Source organism: Cardiocondyla obscurior, linkage group LG14, assembly GCF_019399895.1.
Source record: "Cardiocondyla obscurior isolate alpha-2009 linkage group LG14, Cobs3.1, whole genome shotgun sequence".
NCBI lineage: Eukaryota > Metazoa > Arthropoda > Insecta > Hymenoptera > Formicidae > Cardiocondyla > Cardiocondyla obscurior.
In genome coordinates this window covers 3,020,350-3,043,385 of record NC_091877.1, presented here as the reverse complement: position 1 = coordinate 3,043,385, position 23,036 = coordinate 3,020,350, and the positions used below count along the sequence as shown (strand labels likewise).

At 43.1% G+C, this 23,036-nt stretch overlaps 1 protein-coding gene across 2 annotated transcripts; it reads left to right on the top strand.

Moving 5' to 3' along the window:
- Window positions 1-382: 382 nt before the first annotated feature.
- Window positions 383-22,131, top strand: LOC139107894 (proton-coupled amino acid transporter-like protein pathetic). 2 transcript variants are annotated; one of them, XM_070665776.1, is made up of 5 exons: window positions 383-1,306; window positions 11,112-11,197; window positions 16,289-16,696; window positions 16,865-17,225; window positions 17,823-22,131. In XM_070665776.1, the coding sequence occupies exons 1-5, from the start codon at window positions 1,256-1,258 to the stop codon at window positions 18,411-18,413; spliced, it is 1,497 nt and encodes a 498-aa protein (XP_070521877.1). In that variant the 5' UTR covers window positions 383-1,255; the 3' UTR covers window positions 18,414-22,131. The 2 variants fall into 2 exon arrangements, with proteins under 2 accessions (XP_070521877.1, XP_070521875.1); XM_070665774.1 differs by lacking the exon at window positions 383-1,306 and adding an exon at window positions 8,438-10,354.
- The last annotated feature ends 905 nt before the right edge of the window (window positions 22,132-23,036 follow it).

The window sequence follows — 23,036 nt, the reverse complement described above, 5'->3', positions numbered from 1 at the left end:
TCGTTAATCCTATCTGATTTATTTCTGTTTAAGTTTACATAATTATTTCCAAACGGATCGACCGAACAGATTACATAAATTAATTTTTTTTTTTTCTTTAATTTATTTCTTTATACGTTTTAAACAAATATACGTCTAAAGAATCGATTGAGCAATTGCGTATAAAAACGAAAAAATTGTCTAATAAATAAAAATATGAAATAAAAGAGCTGTGGTTAAAATCCGATTACGGAGGGGTGCGACGGAGGTTCGACGGAGGTTCGGCGAGACGTCTTCGCGAAGAGGGGGAGCCTCCGAGCCGATCTAGTCGAACGAGGAGGTTGCTATAAGCGTTCTTGTCCGAGGGAGGGGCAGGCACGTCGAAAGGGACGAAGAGGGTACCCGCCACTCCGAAGTAGTGGGAGAACCGGAGAAACCGCGACGCGACTTTCCGTATCGCGCACCGTCATTCCCGCGCGAGTCTCTTCGCCGATCGCGATCCGCCGGCGCGCCACACACACACCTTAGGATCCAACGTTTGAAAAAGTCTTGGCGAACTGCGGCCGAAAATTGTCTCCTAGTCTCGACCTGGCCACCCACCTCACCCTCGACGCACGGGAGACAAGGGGTGGATTCGGCGGGTGTTAATCTCGCGAAAAAAAAAAAAAAAAAAAAAAAATTTGGCCACATCCAAGGAGACTCCACGACGCTCCTCCGACATATCAACCTCGCAGATTCCTCTCCTCCTGTGGTCACCGCTTTGGCAGCAACTGTCCCCACCCTCCCTGCCGCTCTGCTCCTACCCGCGGGGCTATTTCCTCAACGTTACCACGCCGTATCTCTGCGGAGGGAAGTTCACGTGGAAAGAGGACGAAGGATCAGTGCGACGTCCGCGCTCGTCCGAGAAACGAGCACTAGCCCATTATCGCGCGCCCACCGCCGCGTATAAATAGGCGCACGCGGTACAATTCTCCTCATTCATTCTCGTACACGTGCGTGTGTACTCACACCAAACGACGCCAGCTTCCCTCGCCTGTTGGAGCTCGAATTTCGGAACGGAGCACCTCCGCCTTCTTCGCTCGCCGCAATAACCGCGTCGGAAAGCAAGAGAGAAGAGGAGATAGAGAGAGAGAGAGAAAGAGAGCGGAAGGAATCGTATATACATAAGTATATACAGTTATACACGCATATTTATATACGTCTGTTTGCATACCCGGAGCTAGCCAGTCTTCTGAGACCAGAACGATACCGGAGAACGCCGATACCAATTTCAAGAATGTCGCACAACACCAAGGGTCTCGGAGTACCGGTGCACGGCCGAATTCAGGTGAGTAAATCGATCAAATGTTACGCCGAACGTCTTATCGTTACGTCAAATTTTATACGCCAATCCGTCATCAAACTCGTCACTTCTCCTCTATCGCTAATCTGACCGATACATTAAAAGTCGCCGCGCGATTAATCAATTTTCCAGCCGTGCCGAAACTTATCTCCTATCGAAGTAACGAGATTACCGCGTATCGCCGGATCCTATCGATTTCTCGCCGATGGGAATAACGTGAAACGGCGATATTTTTAGAAACGGCAAAACGATAATCATTTCAGGGCGGAGCGCCTTACTTCCGTCCTGTTTTACGCAGCGAGTTTTCGGCTTCGTTAAATCCCCCTCCGGCTTCGTTAAATCACCGTTAAATTCAGCGCAGCTCGCACCGTTCGAATTTCCATTGCTAATTACGAGAGACAGTGACACGAACCGTCAAGACGTTTCGCGGCATTGACATATACGCGTTTCTTATCGCGCGTGTACAATCGTCACATGGCACGGTCGCGCGGTAATATTGCCCACGTAAACGTCATCGACATTTGCACGAGCGATATCGGCGTTAGGTCTGCCTCAGCCTACTTCCGCGCCCTCGCTTTTGCACGGTTTATTCGCATCCGGCATGAAACAAAATATGCGTGCGAATAATAAAAAGACCACGCGACGCGACTAAACTACGATCGCACGAAGCGCGCAGATTGAAACTTCGCGCCGCCGCAAATTGATAAGAATCACGCGAGAGGTTTTGATTCCGGGTAATGCGCTTCATTACGGATACGCGCAATTCGGAGCGTCACGGTCGATTACGCACATTCTGCATGCGCAGATGGCAATTGTGTAATTAGGTGAACGCATTTATGCGGATCGTCGGACAGGCCTAACGCCACATTGTTCCCCCTCGACTATTTCGCATTCCTTTCCATCGCGTTTGCAGTCGATGAAAATCAACCGGCGCTCATTAGAATGCACGAACCGACGCTCGATGAAATCACTCTTTAACCTTTTCAATAAAATTTAATTCCGATATGTAAAACGAATAAATATATGAAATGTATCAATTATTCATAAGTCCCAATTGTTGATCGCGACGGCAGTGTCGCAATTAAATTCTATCTTTAAACCATTTTTCACTTTAAGATAAAAAGTAGTTGAAAATTTTTCTTCTCCTTTTTTTTTTTTTTTCTTTTCGACGGTTACCTGTTGATTGTAAAGAAATTATTTTAGAACGATGACGACACCACCTAATTTCTAGGGCGAATCTGGCATTATCATTTCTCGTCTTATCGTCGTAAACTCGGTAGTGTAAACTTTAACATCTACGTTACGCAATGTAGGTAAATCGATGACTTCGAGTCTCGAGATAAGGAAGTATTCTCGCGAACTACGTAACGCAACGTTGCCTCGATACTTCGCGATAACGATCAGCTGAAAATTCTGCGATCTTTCAGTCAGTTTTCCCCTCTGAATCATCGTGAAATGCAACGCGGCAAAGAGTCGCGACTCACAGAGGAATCGTCGGCGATCGTTCTCCTTGAATTAAAGTAGCGTGCGTGGAAAATGTGCGGATTGCGTCATTCGTGCAATATCGCAAATTATCTGGGAACGTAGCAAAAAAAAAAAAAAAAAATTCTTTCGCTCGTTAAAACTTTCCGATCCCTTTTTTTTTTTACTTTGCCTGACGGCCGGCGCCGCGTCACCGCTGTCTGTTTTTTGGTAACTTATACATCATATCGCGATGCGATAAGCGCGACCGGAAGTCCAACCGTCTTCGAAAAGACGTCGATTCAATTTACGAGAAATCGCGCGATAACGCGTGACACTCTGCATTAATCATTGCGCAAAGTAAAATAATTGTTTTCTTTTTTTTAGCGCCCAGCAGAATTATAACTTAAGCATAGCGCGTTGATTACGCGAGGAAAAATTCGGTCACGGTGTAAAAATATATTTTCGAACCGGCCTTCGTCGTCGTGCAACGCGGGTATTTAAAATTTCAATAATGTTTGGCTTTTTTCGATTACGTAGCGACTAACGTGCACCCTCCTGGCGCCATTTATTTTTTAATGAAATGGAATTTAACGCAATAAAGGCTACTTAGCGTTCTTAGTCATTAAACATAAAACTTTGAAATCGTTGACGGCGCGGGGTTTCTTTTTCTATTTTCTTTTTTTTTCTTTTCTTTTTTTTTTTTTATTTTATTCGTTTCCTCTGGCGAACAAACGCTGCTTTTTATTTCGTCTGCTCGAACATTTAGTTTGCGCTGTGACCCCGATCGATTGACAACGAGGTGGTTTTCCTCGAGACTCACTGGCCGTGCGTTGACTTTGTATCGGCGATCGATGCCACGCGGTGAACAAACCGTCTGCACAACAGCCGTCTCGCGAGTTAAATTTAACCCGAGAACAGAGCTCTAATTCTCATTTTCATTGCGCGGATAATAAACAGAAATCGTGCACTGCCGGTACAGGCAATTTTTCTTCCATCTCTGCGAACGAAGCTATATTTTTTTCTTTTTTTCGAGTTTCCTTTATTGCTGAAGATTACCATCGCGATTTTTAGACTGAAACTTTCTACGGTTCTCTCGCTTCTCACCGGGGCCCCTTATTCGTACCGCGTCTCCCGCTATTTTCTTTCGCAATCGAAGCCAGAGTTGCTGAAGTTGTTTTAAATTCCATAGATCCCTTTCGTCTTCGGTTAGTCCGCGCTTCGTGACATGTTCTAGCGACAATGGCAAGTGGCACGGCGGCGGAGGAGCTACGTCATGGAAATTTCCTCAACTGACACCTTTCCTCTTCCTATCTTTCCCTGTTTCTCTTTTTTCCCCTCTCTCTTCGTCTTTCGCCATTTCCCCTTCTTCCTTCCGTTATCTCCCTCCTATACTTCGCCGTCCCCTCTTTCTGGTCCTGTTCTTCGGTTCCGTCGCTGTTCCTGCGGGTCTGGTACGCCCCGCGTTCTTCAACTTTGGCGAACTCCGATAATTTCGTTTGGACGTCCTACGCCGTTTCTTTTTTGCTGCTCTTCCTCTTTTTATTTTTTATTTTTTTCTCTCTCTCTCTTTCTCTATCTCGAAGTAACGATGACGGTAGGATCATGATCATGGGCGCCGCTTGATTTCCGTCATCGTGAAAACGCGTTGGGTCTGGGTGCGCACCAAGGTGCGACATTGACGGAGGCTCGTGCTTCCTCGTATTGAGCACGGCTTTTTTTTCCCCGCTCGTTAAAGTCGAATGAAACGCTCCAGTTAACTCGACTTCGCATATTTAAACTTCCGCTCGCGAAACAATTGCTGATCGGAGCGCGGTTCTTCGAACTTGGAGCGTTGAGAATCAGACGTAGAGCCAATTGAGTCTTTAATTATATCTAATATTTGTGATACGATATGACAAAAAATATTCGCGCATTAATTTATCAATCGAGCTCTTTTTATTAAATTAAAAAAATACAAAAGAAGAAAGAAAGAAAGAAAGAAATAGACAATAAGTGGCGTCGATTAGTTTGATCTGTGAACGGCGTATATTAAAAAAAAATAAAAGCTTACGATGTCAAAATTTAGTTATGAACGCAATCGAATCCGACTAAACTAGCAACGTGACTTATTTTCCAGCAATAATTCTAAAATAGAGAATTCTTCAGAAAAATGAAAGACCGCCGTCGCTGCTAGGCGCCGCATATATTGGCGTCTAAGGCACACCGATCTCTCTCCGCCGAGTGCGAATTATGTAACTGTTGAGGTAGCGAGAATTCCAAGTGGGCGTGATTCATGCGCGCGGGGTATTAATACGAGCTTCGTCTATTTCGTGTCCGCAATTAAGTTTCTCGTGCGTGCGGTGCACGTGTCGTGGTCATCGAGCGGCAAGGAACACGAGAGGCGCCGTGGGGCTGCGTTCGGCTTGCCGGGCTCACGTTGGAGTTCAGTGGTCCGCCGGGGAATAGAAGTCACGCGAGTCGTCTCGAGACGCTGTACCGGGTGTCCCGGTGAAACCGGACGGCCCTCGGGGGGAATCCGACGGGGACGATCCGCGCAAATTCCGCCGGGGAGAGCTGAGCCGCGAGGGGACGCGAGAGCCGGCCGCAGCCTTTTCGCCCCGGCTGGTTATATAAGGACCGGCCGGTCAAGATTAGTCATCCGAGCGACGCAGAAAAGATCGAATAATGGCCGAAAAGAGAGGAAAAAAAAATTAAACAAAATGAAAGAAAGAAAAAAATTAATATGACGGAGATACGACGTACTTGTCGCAAATTAATTGTCTCGCGAGAGTACGACGTCACGTTTAAATTGTCGGCGTCGCCTCTTATGTTTCATTACTCCTTAAACATTTCCGCTGCTCCATTGTCTCCGGTGACAAGGCATAATTGCACGAATCTGATTCGTCCGGGTCACGATTTCGCCGAACCACGCAACCAGATTAAGAAGGTCAATGCTATTACACGGCTAGTTCAACGACAATGTACACGCGCTACGCACGTGTATCTTATAACACTTGTCCAACAGCTGCGCAGCATCCTGTTCCTTAAATTTTTTTTTTTTTCTTTTAGCAATGAAATATTTTTCGCCGTTCCTTTGCCTCAAGCTTTTTTTCTTTTTTTTCTTTCTTTCTTTTCGAAAGTTTTTATGCAAATGCGTGGCGTATACGTATAAATCGTCCGCCTTAATTAACACAAATTATAATTGAATACGATGCCTCACTAAAATCTTAAATTAATTTAATCCAGAAGTTTTTTTTTTACGTATTAACGAGTTGATTTTTTTCTTCTTCTTCCCTGCGTCGCAAAAATAATTTTACGCTCTCTTTTACGCTCCAACGTGACTAATGTAATAATTAAGCGTATCAATATAGAGGCCGAGTGGTTGCTTTACGCAGGAGACCCAGAGCTCCTCGTGTTTTAAATAAAACTGCAGATGTAAGAACTCGCGTATCAATTTGAGAAGCACTGCCGTGTAATAGACGGGTGCATAATTCAGGGACAGCAGCGGGAACGAGAGTGCGAGACTCCCACGCGTATGCAGCCGTGCGTAACGCACCGTTTGTCGAGATGAGGATGTGACGTTGCTGTCAGATTTGTCAATTCGTTATTTCGCCGCCGTCGCCGTCGCCGAGCTGATTCGCATTAGAGCTTATACGTACGTACGCTGTAGATGAGGCGCGAACGGGTCGACCCCGACACGATCACACACATTTAGACACCCCGGGCCCCGCAATTCGCCGCTATTGTGGCATTGAAGTCGACCCAGGCTTTGTGCCGAAAAGAAATGCAAAAGCCGCGACCTCTAATACGCCGCAATTTCGTTCAATAGAGAGCCCATTGCGCCGATTTACGATTCGGGGGCCGCTCGTTAAAGAGCGGAGTTTATATTTGGACACGGCCGTTTTTATTGGCGCTCGCGAGCCGATCGGACTTCTTTTTCAACGGTTCAATCAGGGGGCATTATCGATAGCAATGAATCGAAACGCCTATCGCGAAATCGCGCCGTCGCGCTTTATCAGTCTAGACTACCATTGAACGGCGTACGTCCGTTAAACTCATCAACTCCAATCGTCTATTTATTGATAGGGAAGACGCCTGGACGTTTCTTGCGAAACCTACGTCTCATAAAAGCTTAAATAATTAATTTATTTTGCGACCGCTTACGTGTACACAAAATTATTTATATTAACAGGAATAAACGAACGTGGCGGATGCTATAAATTTACATACATTATATATATATCACTGAATTAATTCAGAATTTTGCTTTGATTTGTTTAACATTTTCGACGACTCGAAACATCAAAACTGCCTCCTTTCAACGACATCATCAATATGATAATTTTCTGCGTACATTCGTAGAAAAACAGAAAAGAAAAAGAAAGAGAAAAAGAAAAAAAAGGAAAAAAAAAAAAAATTTGCTCGTTGCTTATATATGCAAAATAAAACTTGTACATACTTTAAACGTGTTCCGATTATGCAAATTTAAATTAGCTCGTGATATTGCGAGAGGATTTTCGATTAGCAATAATCATTAGCAGCGTGATAAATAAATGAGTATTCGTGGAAAGCAATAATTAAAATAATTAACAAAAATATCCGAGGAAAGTAGGTTCCGTACATTTTCTTCTTTTTTTTTTTTTTTCTTTTTCTTTTTCAAGTAACAGCGGGTTCCGATCGTCGAGATGATTTTCATCCCGAACGACGCAAGAAGCTTCTTTATACTTAGCGTTGTTTATTACGCGCAGTGCGAAACGACACCCGGAAAAATAATATGCGCCGGCAGACGGCAATTTGCACGATTGCTTAATATCGGTATACATTTAACGACTGTCACGAATTTAGCATCGCGTTATCTCGCGCCGGTGTTTGCTCGTGGACTTGGTGTATGTATATTTTACCGCTAATGACACAACGACCATGCGCGATTAGCCTTCAAGGCCTCGGCCGCACCGACTCCCCCATTTCGATATCGCTTTTTATCCCTTCCCCCGTTCCGCCGCTGATTAAACTACCCTACGTCCGCGATTACTTTTCGCGGTTTCCGCTTACCGCGCGATTAGGGCTACCGCTGCGTTTCATTCATTAACGGGAGCGCATTTGCCGCACGCTGAAACGTTCGTTTTTAACACATTTGCTGGAACGTAACAGCAATTTTTATTATTATATTTTTTTAATTGCATTATCTTTACCTATTTCTTTTGATAAATAATTATTTGCAGGTCTAATCTTTTTTTTTTTTTTCTTTTCTTTTAACGGTTGCTGGTCTCTCGAAATAGTTTCGCGGACAAGTCGTTTAGGTGCGCGTAACGGGAAGTTCAGCCTGCGAGTTTGCGATATTAAAAAGTAAAATCCGAACGTTTGAATTTCATAGATTTGGTATACGGAGTAAAGTTTTTGCGCGGCGCAGATATCTCTCCCGGTTTCATCACGCGGGGGAACGCTACGCTACACGCTTCGCTTCGTTTTCGCCTCGACGAAGGCAAAAATAGACGCCGAATTCGACCGGCGCGAGAGGCGCGCCGACCTACGCGCAGCCGTGTAATTGGAAAGGACGGCGGGAACCGGGTCTCTCTCCCCGAGCGGTTTCTCCGCGTTCTCCGGTGGGTTTTTGCACTGTTGAACGTAAGTGTGCGAATATCACACACTGCCTGGCGTCCCTCGCTTCAAGACGCCTATCACTTGAGACGTGTGCGAATCTCTAGATCCACGCGTTGAAGTGCGTGGTACACGCAACGCTCTTTACAAAGTCGCACAGAGAAAACTGTCTCATAAACGGGAGGGGAAGGAACGCACGCCACACGCAAGAGTGTGCGGACGCACAGACGTTGTCTCCCAACGTTGTGTCCGTGGTTGACGTTCACCATGACCGAAACGCAGCGGTATGTTACGCGTAGGCGCCGTTACGGACGCGTCTCGCATTGTTGCTCTTGTGACGACACTTTCCAAGTGCCCAAAATAAGCATCGTAGATACCGCACACTGTCCGACTTAATTTCTACGGAAAATCGCACCGAGAAAAATTCTGAGCTACTTTATTACAACCAAAGTAAAAAAAAAAAAAAAAGAAAGAAAGAAAAGAAAATTAATGCTTTTATTTTGCCTGAAAACTATCTCAGAAGCCGGCGTTTAATCGTCGTCGCGCGAAACCGGAGACATCCTGTATACTCGTTCAAACGCAATGATACGCAATTATTTTTTTATTATTCTTTTGCTTACGTAAGGATGACGTAGTCGGTGGTTAAACGCTTGACAGCGTAAGTGATGTATTCGTGAAGAATTAAGATGGGTATTTTTATGCTCGAACAAGCGCTCGTTTGTATTGATAAATCGCATTTGTCGTATCATTGATATTTTTAGATTCAACATGGTAAATTTTCAGTTGCACTCTAAACTCGTTTACTCGCCCAGGTTTGCGCTCCATCGGCACCGACCTAAATCGTAATAACGATCCTAATGCGACACATCGTGGAACTATTGTATTTGAAGACACGTCTATTTCCGGAGCGTGAGCAGCGCATTAGCGTCCCGAGAAGCCTTTCAGTTTCGCGGGACGAGGAAATGTAAAGCGTCGTTTTCTTGAGTGCGGAGTAAATTGGGCAAACATCTAGGAGGGAGCAGCGTAACTTCTTCTTCACTTCTCCCTATTTGCGTATCGTTATTCATTATATATATATATATATTTGGCCACGGATATAGTAGATTTACGCCGATTGATCCTCCGGTCGAGGAGCCGCCGATGAAATATCCGCGCGGCCTCTAATTCGCGAGCCAAATCGGCCGACTCCGTCTGTCGTCCCGTTCAAACAGGATCCTGTTTAAACCTGGTTTAGCGGTCAGATGGCCGGCAGAGATTCACGTGAGCTCGCGAGCAGCGCGTCGGTTTGCTCTTCCTATTTTCGTAGCCGCGCGGTATATAAAGAGCCCGTCCTCGGCCGGACGTCGCCGAAAGATTTGGCAGCGGTTACCGCGCTTTTCTGCGCCGCACGCGGTGCCGTACATAGAAGCGCGCTCCGGATTGCGGACGCTCTATCCCCGCTCGCGGATAGGGCGTCCAGAAGGCAGAGAGGACAACCCGCGACTTCTTAATCCGCACGCCAGCATATAACGTGGACGACCGCCCGTTTTGCACACGCGTCGGCGCGCGCTCATCCTCGCGCGTTCCTCTCCGCGACGATCGTGCCGCGCGGCCAGGCCGTCTCAAGATAGACCTTCGCCTTCGCTCCGCGTTCATCTCCGACCCGCGAAAAGCACGAACGCAGATACACGAACGTGATGCGGCCCCGGCCGCGAGAATACGCTCTACGAAAAGGCCCTCCCCAAAGTGGTACGACGTTCCTCGCGCTCGGATCTCGGCTCGTTAGGCACGAACAATCGGGTGTTGATGTGAAACTCTAAATAATACCGATAGATAACATGTGGTGCGAATGACGTCCCTCCTGCGAGATCTCGACGACGTCCATCGCAGCTAATTCTCGATACGTCCGAAAGGGTGGAATTTACGACAAAAATGGGGAACGCCGACAGCTCGCACGAAATGGAAATGAGCTCGCTGTCGGTGGTGGCGACGAACGATCGTCCCCACATTATGGTGAATACAAATTATATTTACGAATCACGTACTTTGATCAGCGGTCCAGATAATTCGTTCATTCGTTAAGCGAGGAATAGGATTTTGTTACTTCGCGACGGGCAAGAGGCGCGAGTTAGATAAAATCGGTAAACGTAAATTCTCGCGCGCCGCAAACAGTTAACTCGACTCCGCCGTGTATTTTTTTTTTCAATTCGCGCGTTAGCGAAGAAGTTAATTTCCTCGTGACACATCACGCGGCGAATGACGCACCGAAAGCCGTTCGCCGATTTATCGCGGAGTTGTTACGGCGATTCAGTCGGATCGTAAAACCTGGCAGGCTATTCAACGAAACGAGCAACCTTGACGGCAAGACGACGCGAGGCCGCGCAACATTTTCAACGATTGCAAAACTGACCTGGCCCAATCGACTCCCCTCTAAAAGAGACAATTACGACCGCCGGGTCATCGTCATCGTCTTCCCGGTGCATTTCGTTGTCGTTGATCGCCGACAAGCTCGCGCCCATTTCGACTCCGCTCGATTAATCCGCGCTGAGAAAACTTCAACCCCAACCATAATCTTACATTTCTAACGATAACTAGTTGACTCTAAAAGCGTCGTCGTAGGGTGGGAGTGACCACTCGGTCGACTATATTTATTCGCCAGAAATATCATAAATTTATAACCGGAGGCTAAAAGTGTCTATATTTTTTTTTTTTTCTCGGGATGGACTTGGACGCTGGCTCTAACTAACGCCACTTTATCGTTATGTTGCAGAGAACGCCAATGCGCCCGATGATAGCGGAATACGAGCCGAAGAAGCAGGGGGTGAAAACCGAACTCTCAGACGTGGTGCTTGTCAAGTAAGTGTCTTTGAAACTCCGCTAGAGAAAATCAGCCGCGAGCGAACGGCTCGGCCGATAGTTGAGCGCGTTCACTATCTGCTACCACGAGCAATCATCACCATTGCTTTCTTGCCAAACCCAAATGCTCGAGCAAACGTGAGTGAGAACAATACCCGAGGATCGTATATTGTGCATTTACGTTTTTCCTCTTTCCTCCTTCCTTTCCGCCGTCCTCCTTTTTTTTTTTTTTTTTTTTCTCCTTTCTTTCTTTCTTAATGTGTGTACTTCTACGACTATTCTCTTGCTCTATTATACATATATATTACTTTAATCATTAAATTTAATTCGCCCGAATTACCTAAAATACCCCTATTCCCGTCTGTTTTATTCTTGCTCCGTTATTTTTAAACTATTCTAATTGTTAGTACTAATCATGCATACCGCCTGATCGCTGACGTAGAATTCGTAGCGTAGCTGGCACCAGGGATGCTTAACAGCCGCCTGCTGAATCTATAGACGACTGCGAACGTTGCTCGTTTGTGTTGCGTACAAAATGTACCCGCTTACTGTGTCATGTTCTTTTACATCATGCGAATGGGAGATTCATTTAATTGAGAACGCAAAAAGCATCGTTAGCTCTCGAGACATTGGTCTGCGAATGATTAAATAAGATATTTCAAAAAGTACCTTCTCTTACATATAAATTTCCATTTCTTCTATTTACATTAATTTTTTATTCTACTTTTTAGAAAATTTTATGAAGATTTAAATTGTAATTTAAGTAAAGCTCTTCGCCGAATTGCAGTTATCCGAAAAAAAGAAAAAGATTGATGTCTCGAGAGTTAAAAACATTACCGAATTCATGATTCGTAAATCGTGTTATTGTCATCTCGCAAATAATAATTAAAAAAAAAAAACTTCCCCTCCTATTATATGAACAAACAGGTGATGATGAATAATTAGCATCATGATTGTAATAAAATCTTATCTCGATTTAGTGAATAAACAGCGAACGAATAATCAGATTTCTCTCGTAATTACAGTCTTAATATGGAAATGAACGACATGATCTAAAAGACTTTGCCTGAGACGTTGCATCCTTATCACAAAACTTTTCATCGCGTTTTAATTCAATATTAACATCCAGGAGGACGTGCAAATGCAAATATTATCCGCTTAACGTACTTTTATACGTGAAATACGATTTCTAAAATCGGAAAAAAAAAAGCCGTCGGTTTTCCGGATATGCGTTCCTAGGAAATCTTTAGCTCCTTCGCGTCGAGTGCGGCAATCGACAGATGAAAAAGAGCGATAACAGTGAACGCGGGCGTTCCGCACGCAAACGATTACGCGCTTCCTTCGTCGGGTGATTTAGCGGCGCGGCCGTAACGAAATCTTTGGATCCTTTGCGCTCGAGACGAGGCTCTTTTCTGCTGCCGTTTTTCACCTCGTTGAAACGCCGTTTACGCAACCGATTCCCTCGCACGTGCGAATTCCCCGTGACCTTCGCGCAGTTTACGCGGAGCCGCGTGGTCGGCTGATCTTTGACACCTTCGCGCTTACGCATTAATGCATTTATCCCGGATTTCCTGCATTATTCTCGGTGCCGCGACTCGCGCCGTTCTAATTTCACTAAACGGAATATCCGTACGGTCAATTGTCCGCCAAGGCCGACTGATTTCTAATTGCGTTTAATTCATGCGCGCTCCTCCGGGGTCGCCTTGCGGTCGTTCGTAAATTTAAAGCGCCGCGAGATACACGTGCGGCGACGAATGTAATACCCCTTACGCAAGAAATCATTCGCCGGGAAGAAAATTCATCACCGCAGATTAACCGGATCAATTTGCGTCGCGTGCATACACGTACCTTGCAATTTGCGCCGAGCCGACACGTCGATGCCTCGTATCGCGGGGGGGGAGGGGGGGGGAAAGAAAAACGGAAAAAAAGAAAAGAAAAAAAAAACGGCAACAGAAGGAGAATCGTTACGGTTCTCTCCGTCGCTGATCGGGAATGCATCGCGTAGAGGTCATGCGGTATGCAAATTAATCTCCCAGAGGATAAAGGATTTGTCTTTACTGTATAATATGTGCATTTATATGATTCCAGACTAGCGTATAAACTCCGAGCATAGATTCGGGCTCTATGTGAAAGTGCTCTGCGAATAACGACAGAGAACAAAAAAAAAAAAAAAAAACAAAAATTAAGAAAATGCGACACCGTCGGATCGACGCTTTTCCTTGACGCTTTTTATCTCGATGACACTTGTACGAACGGCGACGCGACACGACGCAGACGTGACCGTCGGACTTTTGGACGCGACACGAAAATATCATCGGACGCTTGCAAAATCCGTGGACCGACAGCCGGGACACGTATTCGGCATATCGATATTCGGGATGATAGATCTACGCGTAAAAGCGAAGTAAAAAAATAATTCAGAAAAAAAAAAGAAAAGAAAAAAAAAAGAAAAAAAAAAATAAAAAACGCTCGGTCAAGTGCGTAAGGCTCGCAGGCGAAAAGGAGGCTTGTTAGTCGTCGTACTGCGTCGTGGCGCTGGGCGTCGCGGTGATGCAGTGCGGTGGTTTGCGGCTGCCCTTCCGTATGTATTAAACGCCTGCGAACGCGACGCGACGTCAAAAAAATTCCCCTACGGTCCACGTTGTGACATGACCGTTCCGGGAGACACACATTGACTCTAATCAGACCCGGGACTTTCTCGACCGAAAGTTTCGCACGACCACGGGAGAGAAACTACCGCACCTAAAAGACATGGGTACCTATAATACCTAAACACCTATACCGTCTTCTAATTATTAATTTTTTTTTTTTTTTTTTTTTTACAATTTTTCTCTCAACAAGTTTAACGCCACCCCGTTCTTTCTGTGTCTAAGCTCGCGCGCGAACACACAATATAACAGACTCACCCTCCACACATATACACATCGTACCTGTGTAGAGATACGAGTTACACGCGTCGTGCGAATCACTCGCATTTTCAATCGGCAAGCGAAAGAAAAATAAATTTCACCGCGGGTCGCCGTTTACGAGAGCGAGGATGTGATTGCATGCTTCATGAATTAACCGTTAATTTTTAACGTGCCGACACGTCGCGTTCCTATTATCCTCCTTCCCCCCGTCCCTCAGGATCAGACCACATGCTATCGTCCGACATTTCAGAGTGCAATTTGTACGTCTGCGATCATGCGTGAATGCGACGAACGCGGAAAACGAAGATAACGCAGACAAAAAAAAAAAAAAGGGATAGTAACGTGAACCGTCGTGTGCGATCACGCGGAATGTGTGGATTCAGCATTTAAAGCTATTATCGTCATAAAGTTTTAACAACAAAACGATATCGTTTTACCAAACGTCGCTTGAAATCTCAAACTGACAGTAATCGTTATTCAAGTCGTGCGTATTAAACTCAGTAAAATTCACTAAAAAAAAAAAAAAAAAAAGAAAATAGGTCGTCGTGAAAAATTACGCCTTAGAATCGGACAATGGGTCGTGCAAACTCAGCTTCGTCGTTTGCGCCAGCCAACGAAACGACGGTTCACACTACGCTTTCTTTTCCGCGTTCCAAGGGATTTGGTGTATGAATGAGCAGACGCGCCGAGAGAACACATATGGCGAACAAAAAAGCAATTAATTGACACGTTGACTGGCACGTTGTTCATAAACGAATGATAGTAAATGTTTAAAAAAATAAATATAAAAAAAACAAAGCGATCGCATGACGTACGCATGACAAAATTGCACTTGGCATACAAATAAAGTGAAAATTATTATTCGTAATAAAGTAATACCAGGTACGCATATTTCTTTTTAACGGCCTCCAGAGAAAGTTTACACGCGGCAGTCAACGTGTTAATCGCGTACCGTATTCGCGCTGATTTCTTGCTTATAAAATACTCGAATTTACGACAAAATCATTCTAAATGCAGCCGCGAACTTTTGCAATTCTTCGAATACAGATCGATTCGCGAGAGCGGGTTAAAAATATATATACAGCTTTTGGTTTCTAAGTAACGCGTTCCATCGCGTTAAGACTCCGCGATTGATTCGCATAATCTTCTCTCGGCGCGAATGGACGGAGAGTCAGACGCAGAAGGAGACAACGGCTGTTTGAAAAATTCAACGAACGGATTCGCAGAACATTACGTATTATTTAAACGACGTGGCGTGTTCAATTTAGAGAGATCTAGATATTTCTGCTCTACAATTTATTCGATTGGTTTAATAACAGTCTTAAATTATCCCAGCAGAAGTTCGAAACGATTATATTAAAAAGGAAAAAAAAAAAAAAAAAACTTGTTTCCTCGAATTATTTAAATATCGCGTTCTGCCTGTGATATTATGTCAAACTGCTTGATCATGAAATGCTTTTGAGGCTCGCAATAACGAAGCGAAATATATCTCTCCTTTCTTCGCAGCTGAAATCACCATTGCAAAGACGCCGAAATCTCTGCCGCGAAGATGCCTCTCGAATGCATGCGAAAAGGAGCATGTATGCGTTCTCGCGTCCTGTCTGCGCCTCCACTCTCCGTCTCCTCTTGGCATGCGAGTGCGCGAGAAAGATAATCCTTCTACCTACGGCACGCTCTTTCATTATATTCCCCCTTTTCGCATCATTAGTCGCGATGGAAATCGCGGGCACGAGGGAAACACCGTATCGTGTAAAACAGTACCAAGTCCCACGTAACACTTGTAATCCCACGCGAAAAATAAATAAATAAATATATATATATCATATATATATATATATACATACGGGATGTAAAAATATATGTATACGGGACGAATATTCCGTCGCTCTTATTTTGTCATCTACGAGCTCTTTGAGGCGTCGATCTTTCGTCGGTGGGGAGGGAAAGAGGGAAAAGGGGGCTCGATTATAACCATATCGTTTTTTTCTCTCTGGCTCTGTAATCGTCGCGATTAGATATCTCGCCCGAGCGAGTATTCTGACGGCCGATCAAACGGCTCGTAGATGAAAGAAGCGGCGGCGTATCCACGAAGACACCCGATATATACGTAATTTACGTCCCATTCACGGAAATTATTCGCCAGCGATTACGCCGCGGTACGCTAACGCCCTCGGTTTTGCAGATACAAGTGCGAGAAAAATGACGTGCCCATTACGGTCACGAATGGATCGACCTTGCCGCTCGTGGAGCGACCGACCGACGAGGAGGCCGCCCTTTACGATCCGTTTGAACATCGCAAGCTCGCCCATCCCACCTCGGATCTCGACACGCTCATACATCTGCTCAAGGGGAGCCTGGGCACGGGCATACTCGCAATGCCGATGGCCTTCCGCAATGCCGGCCTCGCCTTCGGTCTCTTCGCCACCTTCTTCATCGGCGCGGTCTGCACCTACTGCGTCCATATCTTGGTCAAATCCGCCCATCTCCTGTGCAGGCGGCTGCAGACGCCTAGTCTGGGCTTCGCTGACGTGGCCGAAGCGGCCTTCCTGGTGGGGCCCGAGCCCGTTCAAAAATATGCCAGACTTGCCAAGTGAGTTTATCCACGAGGAGAGACGTTATCGGCGTTTTATGTTCAGGACCATTTAAAGGCATAAAAGCAAAAGCCTAGCAGATTGACTTCTGCAACTTTGCCTCTAGCTCTGTCGCGACGTATCGCTTTATTCCATAATTACTTATTCATCGTTCAATTCCGTTTCAGGGCGACGATTAACTCGTTCTTGGTGATCGATCTGGTTGGCTGCTGCTGCGTGTACATTGTCTTTATCGCGACCAATGTTAAGGAAGTCGTCGACTATTACACGGAGACGGACAAGAGTTTGCGGTTGTACATGGCCGCGCTGCTACCGTTGCTCATCGTATTTTCTCTCGTGAGAAATCTCAAGTATCTCGCGCCGTTCTCGATGGTGGCAAACGTTTTGATCGCCACCGGCATGGGCATCACCTTTTATTACATTTTCAACGACCTACCCACTATCAGCGACGTACCGAACTTCTCAACTTGGTCGCAGCTGCCGCTTTTCTTCGGCACAGCAATCTTTGCTCTCGAGGGAATTGGCGTTGTAAGTATAGCCGCTCGTTTTTATTACAATTTTATATATTATACTATAGGGAAATTATGCGCGCGCTACTGCTCGAGGAGAATGTTCGTCGTGAAAACAGATATTACAACTCTGAGGATCAGAAGTAACTTGCATTCGATTGCTGGACACGTACGAGCACTTAACGGTCATGTTCGATTGTTCTGAGTATCGGTACTCGTAAATCAAATGGCACGCCTTGGTCTGTGCGTCATGGAATGTTCGGTCATTCGCGACGCGTGTCAACTTGCGATAACAAAAAAAAAAAAGTCACGTTAACATTCCATAACTCTCGCGGCAAGTTTATAATAAGTTTATCGTATGGAACGAATCGGCAATGACTTTTTAAATATATTAGAAAATTAATTGAATATTAAATATAAAATATTAAATATAAAATATTAAATATAAAATATTAAATATGAAAAACAATAATTAAATATAAAACAGTGTGAATAGATAGATGACTGTCGGGCTTCCACAAATCGTTCATCCTTGCGTATGCACTTTTAAAAAATTGTAGAAAATAATTTTGTTCACTTGTCGTAAGAATCGATTAATGAAATATGTAATTTGTAGGTGATGCCGTTGGAGAACAACATGAAAACCCCGTCGCATTTCATCGGTTGCCCGGGTGTACTCAACACCGGCATGTTTTGCGTCGTGTTGCTGTACAGCACCGTGGGCTTCTTCGGTTACTGGAAGTACGGCGAGAACACGAAGGCTTCCATCACGCTGAATCCTCCGCAAGACGAAGTGCCGGCCCAGTCCGCAAAGCTGATGATCGCTGTCGCGATCTTCCTCACTTACGGGCTACAGTTTTACGTGCCGATGGAGATCATTTGGAAGAACGCGAAGCAGTACTTCGGCTCGCGCCGATTGCTCGGCGAGTACCTTATTCGCATCTCGTTGGTGATCTTCACCGTCTGTGTGGCGATTGCGATCCCCAATTTGGGCCCATTCATCTCGCTCGTCGGTGCTGTGTGCCTGTCCACGTTGGGCCTAATGTTCCCCTCGGTGATCGAGCTGGTGACCGTCTGGGAGCAGGAGAACGGCCTCGGCAAGTGGAACTGGCGGTTGTGGAAGAACATCGCTATTATCTCCTTTGGGGTGTTGGGCTTCCTCACCGGCACGTACGTCAGCATCCAAGAGATCTTAGAGGGCAAATGAGATGCCCGGCCCAGCGCGAGGAACGACCCGCGAAGGCCGCTCGCGATTACCCCTCGTCGTCCGACGCCCATCGGGCAGCGAGTTTCACGTATCACTGCGTGCTGGATAAAGCGATGCTGTAGCAGACAGGTACCGGGTCCGGGACGGGCGTTTATCCCTATCCCCGCGTCCTTCCTGTCGTTAGCATGACAATTGCGACCGTAATGACGACGACGACGACGACGAACGACGACGACGACAGCGACTACAACGACGATGACGTCCGCGGGAGTTTGAGTGACCGAACTTTCATTTATCATTTTCATAGCGGTAGGCAAAACTAGAATTACACGCACGGTTGACGAGGCGCAAAATACACGGTCGATCGGAGAGTATTTGAAAAATGATTTCAACATTCGGCGCTTTTGATAACATATCGTCGCGAGAAATTGTGGAGGAACGGCATTACTTATCGCAGAATAGACCATTGTCGATTTAACGCGAAAGTTATAAATTTTTTTTCAATTTAAAAATATATTCTTCTTTAAAGAAAATTGTGATACCGCAATTTTATTTCGGACGCGTTATCTCAAAATTACGAGGCGGAAATAAGATTAAGTATTTATCGATTTCGAAGAATTTTAACTTGTATTTTAATGACGAACGGAACAGCGTCGTCCGTTTTCTTTTTTTTTTTTTCCTGATTATTTTGTTTGAAAGCGCCGCCGCATCGGCCGCAACGCGCGTAGCTTTTTGTGGATTTTACAACTGCAGGACGGTTTTCTAGAATAGCGTACGCGATTTCCTGTGGCCGTACGCATTTTATACATACGTGTACATTGTGTATATAAAATACACAAACCCCATCGTGTTTTGTGATTGATAAGTGGAAATCGTACGACTCGGTTATTACGTGCTTATTTGCTCGATCGGATATATCACCGTAAAACAGCGGTCTCAGTGGTCACGCGAACCGTAAACGGACAGGAATTCGTATCACTTGAACTTGAGCATGGGCAAAGTTACGTTCGCGCATGAGAAATTTATCTAAAAAAAACGTATCGATACGATTACGCGCTTTACGTATGCAACTGACAGAATCAAAGGAGAACCATCACCTTACTCTTCGCACTCTTAATTCGCGAAAGTCAGTTTTACGGTATGCGTAAACGCATACTTGAGACCTCTGCTGTAAGAAAACGATCTGTAAGATACTGTGTTTCACGGAAGAACATCGATCGAGCGTCACATCGCGGTTTGTTTCGAAAATAAAATATTAAATCTATTTTTTGTTTCTTTTTTTTTCTTTTTATTTTTTTTTTTTAATTCTGACGCTTTTCGATATGTCTGGCGATTTGAATATAATATTGTTGAGAACAGCGTTTCTTTTAATTTGGAAATTAAAAGAAATTTCTTTTTTTATTAATATTTAATACGTTTAATATTTAAAACGTGGAAATGAACGAGTGCTTGTGGATTTATTTATTTGTTAGCTAACTTTGAAAATTGCAAAAATTAGCAAAGGCCGAGGGTTTTTTTTTCGATGTGACGATCGATCGGTGCCCTTCCATCGCAAACCGCTGATCTGTTCCTAGTGCATGATGCACGATGATGTACAAAGAAGATTAATCCATTAAGAGTAGTAGGCAGAAAAGTGCGTAGGTGTAGTAATGTCGTGATGCACGCTTGCTAGTCTGTAAGTAAGATCGCGAGGCACCATCGCGCGCAATTTCGTCAGCATGCGCGATAACGACGCTTGAATTGGTTTCTAGTGTCGGAAACGTCCCGGGGGAAGCCCGACACGAATAACTAATAATCGTTAGCACGTTAACTAAAACGGGAGGCAGAACGGAAGATGAGCGTTCAGATTATTTTTCTTTTTTTTTTTTTTTTTCCGGCACGTTATCACAGTCGCGGAAACAAGTTGTTGAGAATTTTGACGAGATCCTTCGAAAAGTACCGCGGGCGAGGAAATTAAATACTTCAGCGAAAACGAAGACACACGACCCGAAGATGTATTTTGACCGTTTTGATAACAATTGAATTCGTGCGCTTTTGACGCATTTGATAATTAGCAATAATCTCAATATTTTTTTAGAAAAAAAAAAAACGCACCTTTGTAAGATACGCGAACGACAAGACTGCAAAATAACTTTTCTATTTTTAGAAAAAAAGATTTATACACGTCACTTTTCGCATTAGCCTACTTCGAAAGGTTACTATTTTTTTGTCTTTTTTTTTTCAAAGGCAGTATTAAAGTAAGATTAAAAATTGTGTATTTAGATCTGAACGGCATCGCCGCTATTTTCAATTCTCTTTACAGAAATTTTCGAAACGGCAATCTTTACGTTACATGATGTGATTATTAATTTTAACGTAGTTTTACTTTTAAAAAGTCAAAATTGTTCTTAAAGAAATAAAAATATATTTATTCAACTAATTTAAATAATAGATTCTTAACCGAGGTTAATGAATTTACAATATATGGCACATATAGATGGCATTTTAAAACATCGGCATTTAAATATTCGGTAATTGGAACTTTTAAGGCAATAATGACAAAAAAAAAAAGAAAATTATCTGTAAAGAGTACGGGCGAGGATAGAGACGATAATAATAGTATGAGATATCCTCTTTAAAACTACTTCAATTCACATCTCCTAATCGAGTTCTATTTTCGAAAAGAGTGCTATGTAAAAGTATACATGTGTGACTCATGTAATTTGTATTATTTTAATAATCGGTTTTCCAAAGAAATCGCGTTTCCGATTGCGAAATAGAGAGATTAAAGTAGGATAATGATTTTACAGTATATAAAATGAATTAAAACACGTTTAAGATCAAATGACGAAGACAATAAACGAACAGTGTATTGCAAAAAAAAAAAAATGGAGAAAATTAATAATATCTGTAACGTGCAACAAGAAGAGAAAAATAAAGAGAAAGAGAGAAAGAGACAGAAAAAGAAATATCAGACATAGGCCAAGGGTCCTATTTCCGGGTTCCTATCCGTAATGAAAATGGGCGCGCAATACGTAAGCCGTATCACTTTCGATAGGGTCGTATTATTATCGTAATGATGCGCTCATTTTGATAATTTTTAGTGTTTTATATAAGAGAAGTTATGTAAAGATTAAAATGTAATTTTTCCCGAAGTGAAAACTGACGATCAATGCACGGCAATTATTGAGAAACAGTCTCTTCCTTTTACAAAGGGGAATAGGAGAAATATACATGTATCATTGAAAAATACATCCACGTGATTTTTATAATTATTGTACATATACGTATTTACAGAATCTGTCTCGATAAATGATGTAAATTTGTAACGTACTACTGTAGAAGTACTATTTGTTAAATAAATCGATAATATAGATTTTTAAGAAACATCTGCTGTTATCGTATTCTTCATTTTGTTCTTTTATATATATATATATATATATATATATATATATATATATATATATATATATATATATATATATAAAGCCCCCGTACTTTTTATATTTTAAATATTTTATTGTGCGTTTTTAGAATCAATAATTACCGTGCTATCGACGTCTTTCTACACAACCGTTTCATACAGATTGTTAATTTGTCGATCATTATATTTTACGACAATTTGTTATCTATTAGATTTTATAACGTATAAAACTACGTTTCATACAATATCTATGTCTTTTTTTTTTAATTGTTCAAAAGTATAAAATAAAATTTGTAAAAAAAAAAAGAAAAAAAACTTGTCTTTTATTTCCCGAAATAAAAAGAATATGTGGAAATTTAATTATTGTTCGAGTGTTGTCGCTTTTGTAAAACCTATTCAAGTAACGTACGTTTTTGCGTAAGAGAACTTAAAATCGCTCCATTTATTAGCGGATAACAGTGTAATTATGCAAACACGAAAACACATACTTTCCACGAAAAGAAATGACGTACGAGATAATTTCCTCATGTGCAATATTTAATTAATATACTATACTATTATATCGTGGTAATTTATGAAAAAATTATGCAATAAAACAAATGGTACTGTTCATATTCTCAAATTTATCGGCGATTGAGAAATAAATGTCGACAACCGGTAATATCGATATACATGTAGAGCTATGTAGCTTCATTGATAACTGATTAAAATTTATTTAAAAGAATTTAATAATTTTAATATTCCATCCGCAAAATTTTTATCAAAATGTTCACTTACATTTGTAGCTTTTGGTTAGGTTCGTAGGCTATTTTCCATCCTTCCGTTCTTCCTTCCTTCCTTCCTTCCTTCCTTCTTTCCGTGGTAGTCTCTCGATTATCCTGGTTCTTTTCTTTACCTGGACATATTAATTAAATATTAAAATCAAATTAAATCTCAAAATTACCGACTTGACAACTAACACGTTAATACAACCATTAAAACCAAACGAGAGAATTAATCAGCGTCGGTTTTAAGTGGCAACAATGAGCCACAAAAAATAAAATAATTTGTAAAAGTTTCAATTATGGCTCTTATAGCTATTACATTAAAAAAATTCATTGTCGTTCGATCCTACCTTAAAACAATACATAATTGTTAATTTTTTTGTATTTAAATTTAAAGCTCTTTATTTGGTAACATTAAAAAGTGTGTGACACGTGTTAAAAGATAACAGAATAAAG